Source organism: Cricetulus griseus, chromosome 2, assembly GCF_003668045.3.
Source record: "Cricetulus griseus strain 17A/GY chromosome 2, alternate assembly CriGri-PICRH-1.0, whole genome shotgun sequence".
In the NCBI taxonomy this organism is placed as follows: domain Eukaryota; kingdom Metazoa; phylum Chordata; class Mammalia; order Rodentia; family Cricetidae; genus Cricetulus; species Cricetulus griseus.
This window is the reverse complement of record NC_048595.1, coordinates 54,182,199-54,200,194: the sequence shown is the minus strand read 5'-3', so window position 1 is coordinate 54,200,194 and position 17,996 is coordinate 54,182,199. Positions and strand designations below refer to the sequence as shown.

The 17,996-nt window shown below is 34.3% G+C and overlaps 2 protein-coding genes across 4 annotated transcripts in view; one reads left to right on the top strand and one right to left on the bottom strand.

Annotated features, from left to right (window-relative positions):
• Nucleotides 1-17,996, top strand: part of Ift74 (intraflagellar transport 74) — a 65,769-nt gene that overhangs the window by 8,575 nt on the left and 39,198 nt on the right. For 2 of the 3 annotated variants that reach the window (XM_027400418.2, XM_035439801.1), the window contains exons 4-8: nt 3,429-3,477; nt 5,957-6,055; nt 6,232-6,292; nt 6,715-6,774; nt 8,557-8,618. In XM_027400418.2, the coding sequence (XP_027256219.1) occupies nt 3,429-3,477; nt 5,957-6,055; nt 6,232-6,292; nt 6,715-6,774; nt 8,557-8,618 (331 nt within the window). The remainder of the gene's footprint in view (nt 1-3,428; nt 3,478-5,956; nt 6,056-6,231; nt 6,293-6,714; nt 6,775-8,556; nt 8,619-17,996) is intronic. The other variant, XM_035439802.1, reaches the window with a different exon arrangement.
• Nucleotides 12,807-17,784, bottom strand: Lrrc19 (leucine rich repeat containing 19). The gene is made up of 4 exons (XM_035439804.1): nt 17,704-17,784; nt 15,128-15,641; nt 13,802-13,990; nt 12,807-13,135 (listed from the first exon to the last, which is right to left on the bottom strand). Exons 1-4 carry the CDS (start codon nt 17,782-17,784, stop codon nt 12,807-12,809), a joined length of 1,113 nt encoding a protein of 370 aa, XP_035295695.1.

Here is a 17,996-nt window from a genome sequence, read left to right as displayed (position 1 = left end):
ATTTATTTATTTTAGAGACAGTTTCAAAAACAGTGGCCTTACATTCACCATGCAACTGATGATAATCTTGAACTTCTATCATCCTATCTCATCTCTCTCAAGTGTTGGTATTACCACACGTGGCTTAAATTTGTTTTGTAAGTTCTTTTTGGTATGATACCAGAGATTGAACCTAGGACCTTGTGTGTGCTAGGCAAATGTCCTACCACTAAGTCATATCCCTAACACCTATTACACTGTACTTGTTTCAGAAATATGATCAGTGTTATGTATAAACCAAATCATGATTAAAATTTTTAGGTTTTTTTTTTTTTTCTTGTGACTAATGATTTCTGACAGCTAAAGATACTTCTGAAGTATAAAGTTAATGTTAAGATAAATTATAATATAAATATAGCAATAATGATATAACTATATAATGTTAAGACATTGTAAGTTGTAGGTAGAGTTTTTCATTGGACCACCAGTTAGCTCTGTCCCACCAGCCTGCTCCCAAATAACCACACAGAGACTTAATATTAATTATAAATGCTCCGCTGTGGCTCATGGCTTGTTACCTCATTTTGTAATCAGAGGTTTCTATGTCCCACCCTGTCCCAAGGCTGCTTCTAAATAATCTCTCAGAGGCTTATATTAATTATTAATGCTCAACCAATAGCTCAGGCTTATTACTAGCTAACTCTTACATTTAAATTAACATATTTCTATTTATGTTTTGCCACATGGCTCAAGGCTTGTTCCCTCATTTTCTTTTCTTTTTTTTTTTCATGAAAATGGAAGTAACTTTATTTGATTCATCAAGTGATTTAAGTAACATTTAGGAACAACCAACACTACATCTAAAATCTATTCAATTAAGAAAAAAGAAAAATGTTGCCCATTTTGCCTAAGTAAGTTCAAATGATTGCTACCCAACATAAAGGAAATATTTATTAGATGGGTGAGAAAAATAAATCTCAAATAGTTAAAAATACATGGCAATTGCTTCTCACCAAATAAATCTGTAACCTTGGATCTTGTGAATTTCCAGTTAACTGTGGTATGTTACATATTTTGACCCATTAAATAAAATATCAACTCTCATAATTTAAGAAAGAAAAGGACCAAATATCAAATCTCTCATTCAGTATAAGTAGAAAGACAAATAAATAAAGTGTAGGATTTTTTCCCCAAAACTACTGATGTCCTGATCATTTTATGAAGAACTTTCTAGTGAGTCTAAAATGCTGAGAGTTGGGTATGAGAAGGTCTATGGCCGATACTGGACATGTTCCTTGCTTTCCAATCTGCTTCTAAGCTACTTTATATGATTATTGCATCTAGTTCTCAGCTTATCTTAAAACTAAAGGACTTTGGAGAAAACATATGGACATATGTGCTATTGGTCCTGTTTAGTGGCACATGAGTTTAGTGCCAGCACTGAGAGTTCAAAGCCAGTCTAGTCTACACTGTGAGCTCTAGGACAGCTAGTGCTACAAAACAGAGAGACTCTCTCTCTCTCTCTCTCTCTCTCTCTCTCTCTCTCTCTCTCTCTCTCTCTCTCAAAAAAAAGGAAACCAAAATAAAAATAAATTAATTTGACATCTCTCAAATTTGTTTCAGAATGCATTTCCAGCGAAACCCTTTTCTGTATCTCAGGTCAATAGACTATGAAGCCTTCCAGGATACACTCAATAAGAATCATGTGGTACACATTTTGCACTTATATGTTTGGGTCAATACAGATGATTTGACCAGTTGTTCCCTCATTTTCTATGTCACCTGCTTGTTCGGCAGCTGGCTGGCATCTCTATTGACTTTCCCGCTCCTCATCTGAGTTCTCAGTTTGATTGTTCCACCTAACCTTATCCTGCCTGTCTATTGGTCAAGCAGCTTTTCTTATTAACCAATGAGAGGAGTACATATTCACAGCATACAGAAAGATCACCCCACAGCATCATTTTCTACACATACTGCTTCCTCTGCATCTGGCTTGTGACTCCTCAGACTCTGCTCTTCTTCTTCCCAGTGTCATCCTACTCTGGGTCTCCACCCACTCTCTTCCTGCCCAGCTATAGGCCAGTCAGCTCCCTACTAATAACCAGTGGTAGCAGTGCACATCCACAGTGTACAAAGATTGTTCCATAGCAGGAAGTCATCTGGATGGTTTTAAGTAGTGTGAGATAATGTACATACATTATGTGAAAGTACTGCAGAGCTTTGTTGGAGACTTGGATTTCAGTGTCAGTTGCAGTCCTGAAATCAATTCCCTTTAGATAATGAAGGAGAACTGTATGTTTATTATTTAATTTTATTATTATCGCGTGCGTGCGTGCGTGCGTGTATGGGGGGGTTGAAGAGACACATGTGTGCGCCAGTGCATGTTTGAAAGTCAGATGATAACTTTCTGGAGTTGGTTCTCTCTTACTTTGGGTTACCAGGATCAAACTTAGTTGTCAGGCTTGTGTGGCAAGCGCATTTACCCACTGAGCCATCTTGCCATTCCTAACCACTGTACTTTAATAGTATGTTATTCCTTTCAGGATACTTAATTTTTTTATACCATATTGCTTACTAAGTAGAAAAGCTGTTGATTATTTAGAAATGTTTGCTTAATTATTATTAATAATACAAAAAATAAGTCTAAATTACTATGTCCCTGACCTTCACATGTGTGCTATGGCATATGTACCCCCCACACATATATCATACAATCTAATGATAATGAAATAGGATTTTTTTTTTTGGGGGGGGGTTTGAGACAGGATTTCTCTGTGTAGCTTTGGAGCCTATCCTGGCACTGGCTCTGGAGACCAGGCTGGCCTCGAACTCACAGAGATCCGCCTGCCTCTGCCTCCCGAGTGCTGGGATTAACCAACGCCTGGCTTGAAATAGGATTTCTTAAAAAGTCCTTTTGTACTGCTCTGTTCTAGGCTTCCATAGGTCTAGTTTCTACCTAGTTAGTCTGTCCTGTAGTGTCTAGTTTCTCTTAAAAATACTGTATTACTATTTTTCAAATTATATATGCATGTGTGTGTATCTGTGTGCGGATCTGTGCACATAAGTGCAGTGAGCAAGCCAGCAGAAGCTTTCAGATTCCCTGGAGTTGGAGTTACTGGCGGTTGTGAGCTAGCTGCCCAGTGTGGGTGCTGATAATTGAACTTGGGTCCTCTGGAAAAACAGTATGTGCTGTTAACACTGAGCCAGTTCTTCAGACCAGAGTCTTGTTTCTTAACAGCCTCACATTTAGTACGATCCTTGTGGTCTAAACTCAGCTTCCTTTATGTCATGATTCTAGGATACTCATTTTCATTGGTTCTTCATGATGTATTGAGGCATTTATGAGGAATGGCTAAGAGCCGTGGCATGTAATGGTGTTTGTGCTTTGGATTTGTTACTTTGGTCATTTTATAACAGAGCATTAATATTCACATTAAAAACTTTTTTAGGTCCCCAGAGGCAAATTTTAGACAAATCTTACTATCTTGGACTTCTTAGGTATGTAAAGTAAATGTTTTTTATGCATGACTTTGGAGTTTTAGTTGTATTTATTTCAATAATTAGTTACTTTTTGAGTTCTAAGAATAATTTTATATTTGAACATAATTTCTGGCTAGTAGACTATACTGTATAATATAATACAATTAGACTGAAATTTGTTACAAGGAGGTGCATGTACTCATGTATTCCTGTGCCCACATGTGGGTAAATAGTCATACAGCTGTTGTGGGAGCATGTGGATGCTGAAGGACTACCTTGGGTGTCACTTTTCAGATGCTGTCCACCTGTTTTTGAGACATGATCTCTTTGCTGCCCTGGAGTTTCTTAAGTAGGCTGGGCTGCTGACTCTTGAACCTCAGTGAGCCTTCTGTTCATGCTTCCCCAGGGCTGGGATTACAAGCATGGACCACCAAACCCAGCTGCTTTATATAGGTTCTGGGGATTGGACTCAGGTCCTTGTGCTTGCAAGGCAAATACTTTATCAACTAAACTGTGTTCTCAGCACTAGGCTGAGAGTTTATGGTTTTATGTAGTTTTGTGTATGTAAGCTGTATATTTTGTCTCAGTCTGTATGTACTGCTGTAATAAAATACCCGAGACTGGTTAAGTTTATACATTACAAGACTTTATTTCTTATAATTACAGAAGTTGCGAAGTCTTGTGATCAAGGCACTAGGAGCTCTGGTGTCTGGTTAGGGCCTGTTCCTTACAGGTGGCACCTTCTTATCTTTATGTCATGGACGAGGAAAGCCGGACCCACATTGCTCTTCCCAGCCCTTTTGTAAGGCACCAGCATTCATGAAATGGCCTTTGGAGGGAGGCGGGTGGAGAGGGCGGGTTGAGACAAGGTCTCTCTACATATGGAACTGGAACTCATATGTAGACCAGGCTGGCTTCTAACTCACAGAGATCCATCCATCTGTCTCTGTCTTCTGAGTGCTGGGATTAAAGGTGTGCACCACTACTGCCTGGAAAGTTTCAATGTGAATTTTAGATGGAACACAGACATTCAAATCATATCATGAAGTTTGCTTTTTTCATGAAGTTAATAATCTTTTATGCTTTTTATATTATTCTAAATATATTATTCATATAATTGAATTATCACTGGTTGTACTGATAAGAAGGAAAGAAGTGTTAGTTTATTTACTTATTTATACTTTAATCATCCCAGAGCTTTATGTAAGTTTATATTTAGTCATTTGATATATGCTTGCCCTGATTTTAACTAATTTATAAGCTCCTCCTTTTTTTTGTAATTATTTTGAGTTGGGGTATCACTGTGTAGCCCTGGCTGTCCTGGAACTCATTATGTAGACCAGGCTGGACTCAACTCACAGAGATCAACCTGCCTCTGCCTTTTGAGTGCTGGGATTAAAGGTGTGCACCACCATGTCTGGCTTCAGGCCTTTTAATAAGGTCTCTTACATGAAGAACTTTAAAAGAAATATGTTATTTTAATTTTCTGTTTATGAATGTTATACATGTATGTATGTATTGCAGCACATCTGTGCTCTTTGCCTGTGGAAGTCAGAAAAGGGCCTTGGATCCACTGGAGTTCTGATAGTTACGAGTTGCCATGTGGATGCTAGGAACTGAACCCTGGTCTTGCCTACTAAGCTGTGTTAATTATTCTTTACCTAATAACTTTCTCTCCTCAGATGTCCTAGTGATGTATCTTCATTTTCCTTTGTTTGGTTTTGGTTTTGCTTCTGTTTTTTTTGCGACAGTACCCTACTCTGTATCACTAGCTGATTTGGAACTCACTGTATAAACTAGGCTGTCCTCAAACTTGTATTGATCTTCCTGCCTCTACCTACCCTGTCATTTGGGATCAAAAGTGTGTACTACAATGTCTGGCCTATTTCATTTAATTTTACTCATTTGTTCAGTGGAATAAGATGAGATAGTCACCATTTGTAGACGGAAGTTTCTGTTGCACTGGGTCCCTCAGCCCTTTTTAGTCCCAAATAAATACACAGAGGCTCATATTATTTATTAACTGTTTAGCCTATGGCTCAGGCTTCTTATTGGCTAGCTCTTTCTTAATTATTAACCCATTTCTATTAGTCTGTGTATTTCCATGTGGTCTTGGCTTACCGGAGAATGCCCAGGTTTCCTACTTTCCTGGTAACTACATGGTGTCTCTCTCACAACTCGCTCTCTGCATTCCTCTTCCCAGAATTCTCATAGTCTGGTAGTTCTGCCTATACTCCCTGCCTGGCTATGGCTTACCTGTCCATTGGCCAAAACAGCTTTATTCAACAACCAATAAAAGAAACATATATTTGCAGCATACAGAAGGACATCCCCCATCAACCATTCTTAGTCACACAAACCCCTGGAACTATTCTTTTTAAACCAATTTGATAAAACCATATATATTGTTACACATTTATGAAAAGTTTATTTTGTTTAACTAATAGTCTTCTCTGAGTTAGAAGCATTCCTAAATTTCTTCTTTCTTTTCACTTAGGAGCAAAATAAGTGAACTTACAACTGAAATTAATAAACTTCAGAAAGAAATAGAAATGTACAACCAAGAAAATTCAGTGTATTTGTCATATGAAAAGAGGTGAGTGATTTTGCAGTTAAAATATGCAAGATCTTTACTAGGAATTCATACCACTGAGTATCAATTCAATATTTATTCAGTATTGTGAACACAATTTATTAAATATGACACCACCCATAAGGGTTTTAATTTTGATCTGCTTATGTATTTATGAATGCATTTGCTTTTGTTTATAGAGCTGAGACATTAGCTGTTGAAATTAAAGACTTTCAAGGACAACTAGCAGACTACAACATGGTATTGCCTCTTTTTTCAGAGAATTTCTCTTGATGTTTTGTTTTTATGCTCTTGCCACTTAAAAATGTATTTTAAATATCAAATAATACACAACTGTATATATGTTTCTTGTGAAGAAATTGGAAGTATAAAAAAATACAGAAATTATACAGAAATTGTATTGCTTTTTTCATTTCCCCTTCATCACTTCTCACTTTTCCACATCAAAAATTTAGTTTACTTATTGGCCAAATGAAGAGTATGGTTAGTTTTTCAATGTTTTTTTCCACTGTAGCTCACTACTTTTTCTTGAAGTAAGACACTTGGTTGTATACTAACACTGAGATGACTAGCTGTTTATGAAATCAAGTATGTATTTTAAGACTTACCTAGAAAATTAAGGCTAACAAAATGGTGCTTTTTGTTATATTTTTTGCTTTTAGTTGGTAGATAAACTCAATACCAATACTGAAATGGAAGAAGTAATGAATGACTACAACATGGTAAGAAAATATATAAATATAGGTAATAATTGTGTATAAATCATATCCTCTAAAATAAAGCATTTATCTAGAAATGGTTTGATAAAACCTAATGGATATAAATATCATAATTAGCACAATTATGGTTCAGTACTTTTCATTGCTCTTTTATATCCCTGTTGCTGTTGGAGTAGATTTTTTTAAAAAGATTTTATTTATTTATTATATATACAACATTCTGCTTCCATGTATATCTGCACACCAGATCTCATAATGGATGGTTGTGAGCCACCATGTGGTTGCTGGGAATTGAACTCAGGACCTCTGGAAGAGCAGTCAGTGCTCTTAACCTCTGAGCTATCTCTCCATTTTGTTATTAACAAAAATATTGTTAACTTATATATATTAGTTAACAATATTTTTGTTTATAACTTCTTTTTTTTAAAAAAATGATTTTTAGGTTTTAATTTTTTTACAAATGGAATTAAAACTCAATGAAAATAATATCTTTAAAATCTTTGTATAGTTTTTTTAGTTAATTATTTAAAGTGCATGGGTGTTTTGTCTGCATAAATGTCTATGCCTTGTGCCCTCAGAGGCCAGAAGAAGGCATCAAATTGCCTAGGACTAGAGTAACAAACAGTTGTGAGCCTCCACATAGGTGCTGGAAAATGAACACAAGTCTTCTAGAAGAGCAGCAAGTGATCTTAACTGATGAGCCATCTCTCCAGCACCTCCTCATAGTTTTTATAATAAGGAGAAAAGGGAATGGATATGATATCAGGTATAGTTAATAATACTAACTTTGGTAAATGAGAATTTGTGTTCAGTATTCATGTTAATATCTAACTTATTTTCATTTTAAACATTTGGATAAAATACAACAAAATCTTATGGTTTATAATTTATTTACATGATCAAAGAATTTTGTGAAAATAGCATTTTTTTTTTTTTTCCTGAGACAGGGTTTCCCTGTGTAGCCCTGGCTGTCCTAGAACTGTGGAGTAGACCAGGCTGTCCTGAAACTCAGAGATCTGCCTACCTCTGCATCTTAAATGCTGGGATTAAAGGTGTGCCCCACATCAGCCTGCCTGCCTCTTTTTTTTTAAAAAAAAGAGTTCTAAATTGTTCTAAAACAATATAATAAATTATTTTTAGTTTCACAATCTTAGAAATGAATTTTATTGCTAGAAGTAAAAATCAAAAACTTTGAAAAGTATTTGGTCATTTATTTGGGGTAGGTCTAGATTCAGGTCTGTGCCCATAAAGTCAGGAGTATTTAGGAAGTCATGAAAGATTTAAGAACACAATTGTGTATGGAAGGCCTCACCATTCAGGGGGAGCAGAAAGGATATGTGATAGGTAGGGTTTTAGTTGGGGGGAGGAGGTAGGGGAGGAGGGACGAGGTTGTCATGTAAAACCATCTTGTTTCTAATTCAAATAAAAAAAAATCTGCAGAAAAAAGGAACACAATTGTGTTGATTCTAAATTCAGCATATGACTAATTAAATATTTATTGAACATACAGTATGTTTTTGAAATGGTTCTTACATAAATTAGGTTTAAATTTAATTATTGGACAAATCACTAAAGAAAAATGAATTATTTTGGTGTGTGCTATAATGTGAATATAAAGGACTAATCTATCTGATAATATTCTTTGTTAGATGAAAGTTGTATTTTTTCTAATTTTTACGTTTTTGCATTATTACAATAATCTCCTTTAGTTCATAACCAGAATAACCTTTGGTTTGATAGTTACCTTCTTTTAATGACTAACTTCTTTGTTAACTGTCTGCACAGCTTAAAGCTCAAAATGATCGAGAAACACAGAGTATGGATGTCATATTTACTGAAAGACAAGCGTAAGTTCAAATTCTTAAATGAGTTTTGGTAGGTTGTTTAACTTGTGAGTCATTTATTTCTTTATAAAATTTTAACTTTTTCCTCTTAATTTGTTTTTTTTAAATTAATTAGCTAATTGTTGGATTCTTATGAGGCAGTATCTTAACTTTGTAGTGTAGGCTACCTCAAATCCACAAGGATCTTCCTGCCTTAGCCTCCTGAGTGCCAGAACTGCAGATAGGAGCCACACCTGGGCTGGGTGTGTTAGTGCATGCTTTTAATCGAAGCACTTGGGAGGCATAAGCAAGCAGATCTCTGTGAGTTTAAGGCCAGCCTCATCTACAAAGCGAGTTCCAATACTCAAAACAAAAACAAGCCAAACCAAAAAGAACCATACCCAACATCTTACTGACATCTTACATTTAAAGTATATATTTGTAATAGAACATGTGTCAATTTTTTCTTAATTTACCATAACATCTCAATGCAAAATTTATCTTAATGTCAAATTATGCTATCTTAATTTACTCCCAAGGAGCTAAATTTTATAGAAAAGAAAGGACTACCCAATTCTATAAATATGATTTCTGCTTCTAAGAACTTAACTCTAAGATGAATTGTCTTTGTATCTATTCTTAGAACTTATCCTAGGCTTTTAACTCTTTTGAATTATAACATTTTAGGTTTACTTGAATTATGATGTTTTAGGTTTACTTTAATGAAAGAGTTATTGGTCAGTAGGCTTTATATATTAACTGACATTGATGATAATTATATTAATATTCTCTATACTGTATATAGACTATGTATATTTATACATAACTTATTTATAAAGACTAAATATGAACTAGCGTTGATTTCAATAATAAAAGTAACAGTGATCCCTACAAAGATAACAAATGCGAATTAAAATAATTTTTAAAATTAGTTTTGACCCATATTAAATACAGCAGCATATGGTAAGGTAAGTGTAAAAGTTGAACTATGGTATATAAACATACATATAGCATTCTGTTCCAGAGGTTTACTACTGTTAATAGGTTTGAGAGCAAGGATATAATTTTTAACCAAAATTACTGAAATTTATTAAACCAAATGCACTCCCATGTATGAAGAATAGATTGTTACATATAATGATGAAATATTTGGAAGAGAAACATAATTCATCTGTTGATTAGAATCAAAGGACTATCTTTCCCCCACCGATCATTAATACTGCTGTACATAGCTTTCTTAAATATGGGGAAGCTGGAAGCCTCTTCCTTCTACAAAGAATACCAAGCTCTTTCTTGAAAAGTTTTCTTGCTTCCATTCCCTCTTTCTTTGAAACCACTGAGCAAACATGTACCATTTACTTTTGTATGTAAGATACTTTTCCAAATACTAGAAAATTACGTATGCAAACATATAAGTTGTAACTCTGAATGCTTCAAAGAATTGAAAACATGTATCCCCATTCTATTATCTCTGAATTTATGCTAATACCCAAATTTCATATATAAATTTTACAGTAACATGTTTTAAAAGTATATATGTTAGAAATAAAAAGTCAAAGCTTTGAAAAGTATTTGGTTACTAGGCTTAATCTTGACTGTATTTTGAAGAACTAAGAAAGGTCATACATATAGACAACAGAAAGACAGCATATGGAAAAAGCTTCCATTTTTGCCATCATTTTGTATGGTTTGGTTCTCTGTTTATTTTGGAAAACCTATTTAGCATAAGCTGGTTGTAGATATAGCCTCAGCATATGATTGCAACAAAGTTTACATTTTAAATATATGATTTTATAACTGAGTTATCCTGCTAGCTTGGCATTGGTCAAGATCAGTTTCCTTTAAAAGCATATTAATTACAATTTTACATTCATTTATTTCTCCTCAGTCATATATTTACTAAATACCCAATAATAAACTGTTGAATATAAGAGATCAGGTGTAGTCTAATCTTAGCTTATTTATGACTTTATTTTACAGTATTTCTCAAAGATTAATTTTAATCTTCTATGTAGAAAATGATATTTTAGCAGAATGATAGATTATTTAGAAAAAGATACCTTAACAATGTTTTAAAATTGATACTTAATAAAATTTATAATTCATAAGATTTATATTCTTTATAAATATATATATATATTATAATATATATATATATATATATATATTTATAATATATATATAAATATATATATATATATATTCTTTATGTTACTGTAAACATGAGAAAGTATGTATTAACACAAATTGGTCTTTTGGTTCAAGGGATATATTTTATTTCCCATCTGTGGACATTCCAACTGAATGTACTTTTTACATGAGCTTTAAAATGTTTTAAATTTATTTATTGTGTGTGTATGCATGTATGGATGTGTTTTGGCATACACGTACCATAGTGTACATGTGGAGGTCAGAGGACAACTTGATTCTCTCCTCCCACCATGTCGGTCTGGGGATTAAACTGAGGTTGTTAGGCTTTGGTGTACAGGCTTTTAACTGCTGAGCTATCTTGTCAGCACTATTTATATAACTTTTAAAAAGGATTATTTTGGGGATTATGACAAAATCTGCATTATTGTCTTTTTGTAAGATGTTATCAGGTACATTCTTTTTTTTAAAAAAGATTTATTACGTATACGGTGTTCTGCCTGCACGTGTAGCTGTATACCAGAAGAGGGCACCAGATATCTTTATAGGTAGTTGTAAGCCACCATATGTTTGCTGGGAATTGAACTCAGGGCCACAGCTCTTAACCTCTGAGCCATCTTTCCAGCCCTAACATGTATATTCTTTTGAGTATCTTTATTTATTAGAAATTGGAACATCGGAATTAGAGCATTGTATACCCATGTATCCATTTCCAAGTAAGTTCTGTCAGCACATTTCAGCTGTGCTCTGTCTTCCATTCTAGTCACTGTCCCCTTTCATGTATATGGATGAAGAAAATCATAGAAAATATGTTACGTATTTTATCCATAAGTAAAGTTCAGTGTTTTACAGATAGCCTTATCTCTAAAATATTCAGATAAATACACTTAAGTTTTCCCACATATAGAATGGTAAAACACAGATTTTGCTGATTTTTAATTCCACTATTTAAAGTGGTAAGTGGTTCAGATTATATTTGCAGTCAAGCCATCATAAGATAATTGGTAAATATTTTGCTTTAGATAGACCCTTCCTATTTAGGGCTAGTGTTTCCAGGGTGTATCCTTTGGTCTGTTAATGTGCTGTGAGCTGTTAGCTATATTTCCAAGAAAGGGTTTGGTTGTCAAGTAAATTTTAAAGTTTCTGTGTGTGTATGGGGGAGGGGGCTGGTGGAGGGAGGGAGAGAGGAAGGGAGGGAGAGAGGTAATGAAAACACAGGGTATTGCACATGCTATATAAATGCTCTTCAGAACTCAATATTTTACTGTGAGTTATTAGAGAACACCTCAGCTTAGTATAATCTATATAAGCACTAAAGGGAAGAATCTTAGTTCACCTTGTTTAAATTCAGATTCTTTTGGTAATTTGACCAAGTACCTTTTTCTCTTTCTGTAAATGCTTGTTGGTGTCATTGTGGAATATCAGTGTTATAGAAAACGATTTGGGAAACATTGTAAAATTCAATATGGCAATTGTATGTATAACCCTTCCTAATAATCACTGTCAAAATCAGTAGTGATTATTAGGGCTTATTGTACCTGTGCTTTAAATTGCTACCAATTTTTAAGGAAATTTTGTTTTTAGGCTCAGGCAGCATTAAAAACTATTCTCCAATTCTGTGAATTCATTTATGAGCATAAGACCAATTTACCATAGTCAAAGCTCACTGTTCCTCACTTTGGTGATATAAATTTAAATTTTAAATTTCTTTATTGATTGATTAAAATTTTAGTATAATTTCAGACACTGCAGCATATGTATTTGTTAATACCAGAATCATTTCATTTTAGTTAGTAAATAATCATCCATGTACTTTCCTGAATATTCCTGATACTAGTAAATGCAGGTAGTGTAGATAAATTTCAACTTCTAGCTAATCAGAGTATGAGTTACTGCATTTAGACTTGATTGTGCAATACAGTAAAAAATAATTGTATGATATTTACATAAGGTACTGGTTAATACAAAAGTCTGCTGGTTATAGTTTTGTTTGTCAAATAAGAATCTTTTCCTCTAAGCTGTAAGTAGACTGATAATATTTTTCAAAATTTCAACGTGATAAAATTATTTTTCTTCATGTACCTCATTGATATCTATATATCTGTCTTCAATAAACCCATCATCATCTACCACAAATGAATGCAACTGTTCAAATATTACTGTGGTGTCTTCAGAGTTCGTATCTGTGATTTGTGAAAGAGAACTTGGGTTTCTAGTAAGATCAGTTTCATAGATTTCTGCTTCGTGCTCTTCTAGGCGATGATGATTGTAACTAAGCAGAATATTATACCATACTGGACACTTGATAGCGATAAAGATGAGGAGTGAAGTTATCAGTACAGTGATGACAACACCAACAAGGAGAGCCCAGCTTTTTCCAAGAGGTTCATGTTCTTAAATAGAAGAGAGAGAGATGTTGTTAAGCTGATATAAGTCAAGCAATGTTGGAAAGGAACATACTTTACAGTTTTCTTTGAATTAAAGTTGCTAATACACTAAAGAAAAATTTGGTCAAAGAACATTGTTTTCCAAAATGACTAAAGTTGAGCAATTCTAATTAAAAGACCCAAAATCTGTAACTAACTCTGATCACTAACATGGTTTCACAAGTGGAAATTCCATAGCTGTCCTCAAGGATCAGACCACAGTAAAAACACAGATGCCAAAAAGTATTGTGTAAAATTAATCTTCAGACTACATGCATGTGGTTTTTTGACACATGAATGAATATTGTGTGTAGACTTTTATCCCCTCTCATGCATATGCAGTAGTCCATATTAAAACAAAACCAGCTATTATTATCAGCTCACATAAAACCATTAACTTATACTTGTAAAGTGTAGTGTCTTGACTAGTAAAATAGTTAGCTAACTAATACACAATTTCATGTGCATGATATCTAATAGAGCCTCCGTTGGAATCACAATATTTTGTAAATCTTCATTGAGATGAATTGTTCTTTTACATTGTTCGTAAAACTCAAAGTAGTGAAAGACAAAGAGAACTTGTGGTTAGTCAAACACCTTCAGCAATAGTAATATACAAAATGAGTACATTACCTGACTTCTTTGTTAAGTTGTTTAAGGGGCTGTTAGAAGTTGAATTCCCAATAGACTGAAAATCAATATAAAGATCTTCGGTTATAGTGGAAATAAATTTAGAGTGGCATTCAGTTGAAAAGGGTGCTGACTTGATGCTGTAGTGCTTTAGGTCATCTGGGTAGCTACACATGGTGATGCTCTCATTTTCTGGTAAAGAAATAAATGGCGATGTATTATAAACAATAGAAGTGGCTCATAACACAATGTTGATTTAGAATTTTTGATAAGTTGGTTTCATTAGACAATAAGAAGGACTGGAAAGTTATCTCAGTGGTTCAAGCACTTGCTACTCTTGGAGAGAATCTATATTTAATTTCCAGTTTCCACATGATGGCTCATGACCATCCTTAACTCTAGCTCTAGGGGATCCAGTGACCTCTTCTGACCTTTGCAGGTACCTGGTACACACATGGTGCACATGCAGGTAAAACACTTAAACGTGTAATATAAAATAAATGAAACAAAAAATTTTATTGTAAGAAAAGAACTTCTGATGAATTTGCATGTCAACATGAGTGTTGATGTATATGTATTCCTGTTATACAGGGTAAGTGCAGTATGTGTTGTTTAGTTTGTATGCTAGAAAGTCTCTGATTATTAAGATTATTGTTATAATCTAGATCCTAAGCAGAGCATGATGATATGCAGTTAACAAAATAAGACAATACCCTGAGTTCAAGCCCCAGTGCTGGAAAACAAATAAAACTAAGGCTCCTTTTCTTGAGTATTTTGTGATACAATACCCTAAGTAATATATAGGAAGTATGAAGGAAAATTACTCTTTTTTTTTTTAAAGCTAGGATCTCACTGTATAATCTCATTGTGGCTGATCTGGGACTCACAGAACTCTGCCTCTGCTTTCCAACTTCTGGAATTAAAGGTTTGCACTACCATACCTGACATGTAGAATTAATAGTATATAATGACTCTGCATGTTTAATACTATCTTCTTGTACATACCAATGTTTAAATTACTACCTCTTACCAGGTAAGGTGAGAGCGTGTCTATTCTGCAGTTTCTTTCAGGTGGTCTTTTGCTTTTTGTTGTTCTTTTTTAAATTAAATTAGAACTTTTTGTTGTTCTTTTTTAGTTTGGTTTTGGTATTTATTTATTTATTTACTTATTTATTTATTTGGTTTTGGTTTATTTTTAACTGTGCTAGAAATTGAAGTTCAAGGCCTGAGTCTATCAATGAGCAATACTTCTAGCCAAGCTGTTTTCTTTTATCTATTCTAATTCTGACATAAGCCATCAAAGCTCAGTTACATTGTCTTTTTGCTTACCTAATGTCACATGAGACTTGTTCAGCCAGTTCTGCAACTCGAGTAGACTACAGGTGCAGTTCCATGGATTGCCATCCAAAGTTAGTAACTCCAGATGGAATAGTTGTGGTGCAGCGAAGTGGCTTATCAAGTTGCCTTGCAGATTCAGTACTTTCAGGTTGTTTAGAGGCACAAATGTATTGGGATTCAGTTGTAATATTTTGTTTTGGCAAAGATACAACTCTTTTACTTCATTTAAGCCAACAAATGAGCCTTGTTCAATTACACTGATGGCATTTCCACAGATATTTAAAATTTGCAGGTTGGAGAGATTACTGAAGCTATTATTATATATGACAGTAATGTTATTCTCCATTAAGTAGAGCTCTGTGAGTAAAGAATACATCTGTAGCACCCTGATGTCTGAAGCATTGAGGGTGATCTGGTTATAACTGAGATCAAGGATGGTAACATTGTTACTGATATCCTCTGGAATCAAGGAATAATTCCTTCCCGTGAAATTATATTTGACTTCCTAGAAAAGAAAAAATAGAAGTGCTTTAATCAGGAAAAAATTCTAACAGAAGTGATTAAAATTACATGTCCAAGATGAGATATTAGATAAAAATAATTCTGGAAAAATTATACTTTAATTGGAAAAAGAAAGAATAAACATTTCTTTGTGGAGGTGAAATGCTAAAGATTAAGGAAATTCCAGTATAACTACTCAAGGAGAGTACTTTGTTCCACAGGTTATCTTTCACCTGTTACTATATAAGCATTACAGAAGGAATATTGCTATATTTCTCCTAGAGAAATACAAGATAAATAACAATTTGTTGACTTACTTAGGAATGTTAGCACATGCCTGTGATCTCTGCACTTGGGGAGACTGAGGCAGTATACTAACAAGTTCAAGGCCAACCTTTCTATACAGTGAGATGCTTTCTCAACACAAAAAACAAAAAACAACTAAACAAAACAGACTAAAACTTTATTTGATGTTAGTTAGCTGTTAGCATGCACGATAGATATATATGGGAAAGTTGTTGAAAGTTGTTGAAACTTTAAAATTTAAAGTTTGTGGCAATACTATCACATACCTAGGCATATTAAATAATTCAAGTCAATGCCCACCAATCTGTTGCTTTAACAGCCTGAAACCTTGTTTTTTTAAGAAATTGCTTTCTATCAAATATAGAACCATGCTGGCTGTAGTGATAAACACTTTTGAACCCAGGCAGAGGCAAATGGATCTCTGTAAGTTTAAGAACAGTCTGATTTATATATTGTCTCAAAACAATATCAAATTAAATCATGATTGTTAATGAGCTATATATAATACAAGAAATGATTCCCATATGTGGCTATACATCAAATAAATAGTTCTTGACAGTCTCTACAATTGATACAGTAATGCAGTCAGATGGTGGTAAGTTATGTCAGTGAGTTTTCTTACATGTTATGATTTTTATTGATTGATGCTGGTAGGTTTTTGTTTGTGTTGGTGTTGGTTTTATTTGCAATAGGATCCCAGTGTTTGCATGAGCTGGCCAACTCCTGATCAACCTGCCTCATGCTAATACATTCTGGATTACAGGTGTATGCCAACCCAACACTTTTAAGTAGCTTAGTTACTTAAAATTTTTATTTTGGCAGAACTGGGGCTTGAACCCAGGGCACTAGACAAAAGCATGCCCACTGAGCTCTATCCCTGGGATATGTACTATTTATTTACAGAATTATTATTTTGTATATAGTGTAGTATGTGCATGAGGAGGAGGAGAGGTCAATGTTGGGTGGAATTCAGATCCTCTTGCTTGCACTAAACCATTTCCTCAGCTCTCTTGCCCCATCCTATGTTTTGAACTCATAGTTTTTTTTTTCTTGTCTTGAAACTAATCTCTGATTTTATAGTGAAAATTTTCAGAGTTTGACTTTATTCAGCTTTTTTATTTTTTATTTTTATGTTATTTGTGAGTTCCTACATGTAAGTATGTACATCATGTATCTGCTTGGTGTCTGTGGAGGCCAGAAAAGTGCTTCAGAACTCCTGGTTGTGAAGTTGCAGATGCCTATGGGTTCTGGGAACTGAATCTGAGTCCTCTGTAGGAGCAGAGAGTGCTCTTAACTGCTTAACCATCATTTTATTCCCATTTGAAACCAATTCATTCTACAAAACAAAGAATGCTTTTGCTCAGAGGTTACAGAATGTTAGTATATATAGATAAGCAAATATTTAATTTTTAAGTTTTATTTATATTTGCACATGTGTATGGTGTGTGTGTGTGTGCGTGTGCATGTGCGTGTGTATGAGTGTGTGTGTGTGTGTGTGTGTGTCTCTCCATGCACATGCATGTCATGGCACATGTGGAGGCAGAGGACAGTTTTCAGGAGTTCTCACTTTTCATAGTGGGTTTTGGAGATGGAACTCAGGTTGCTACGCTTGGTGACAAGCACCTTTAGCTGTGAAGATACCTGACTGGTTCTCAAGAGTTAATTTTTAATAGTTCATCAGTTGTCTTTATTTTTCTTTTGTTGGTCTTTTGTTTTTATATATTTTACTACCTTTTTTACTATTGGTTGTAAAAACTTACTGTTTCAGAGGCCTGGCTTTTGTCAAATAGTAGCAGCGTAGAGAATGGCCAAAACAAGGTCATGAGACATGTGACTCTCATATTGAAGGCCTAAGAGAGAAGAGAATAATTTCAAGAGATGAACTTCAGAGGTTGAGGACACACTGATTTCCCTTTTCACTTTTACATATATTTTTCTTTTAAGATACATGAACTGTGAAGCAATCACATTGCCTTTCATTATCCTGTATATTAACCATCACAGCCCCTGAAACTCAGTATTTTTCTGGAGTGTCTTATTAGCTTCAGATCTA

Excerpts from the sequence above, each read along its gene's own strand:
- Lrrc19 (XM_035439804.1), bottom strand. The coding sequence starts at position 17,784 with ATGAGAGTCACATGTCTCATGACCTTGTTTTGGCCATTCTCTACGCTG. Across the intron at positions 13,991-15,127 it reads CAAGTCTCATGTGACATTAG|AAAATGAGAGCATCACCATG; the intron begins GTAAGCAAAAAG and ends TTTCTTTACCAG. Across the intron at positions 13,136-13,801 it reads CAACTTAACAAAGAAGTCAG|AACATGAACCTCTTGGAAAA; the intron begins GTAATGTACTCA and ends CTTCTATTTAAG.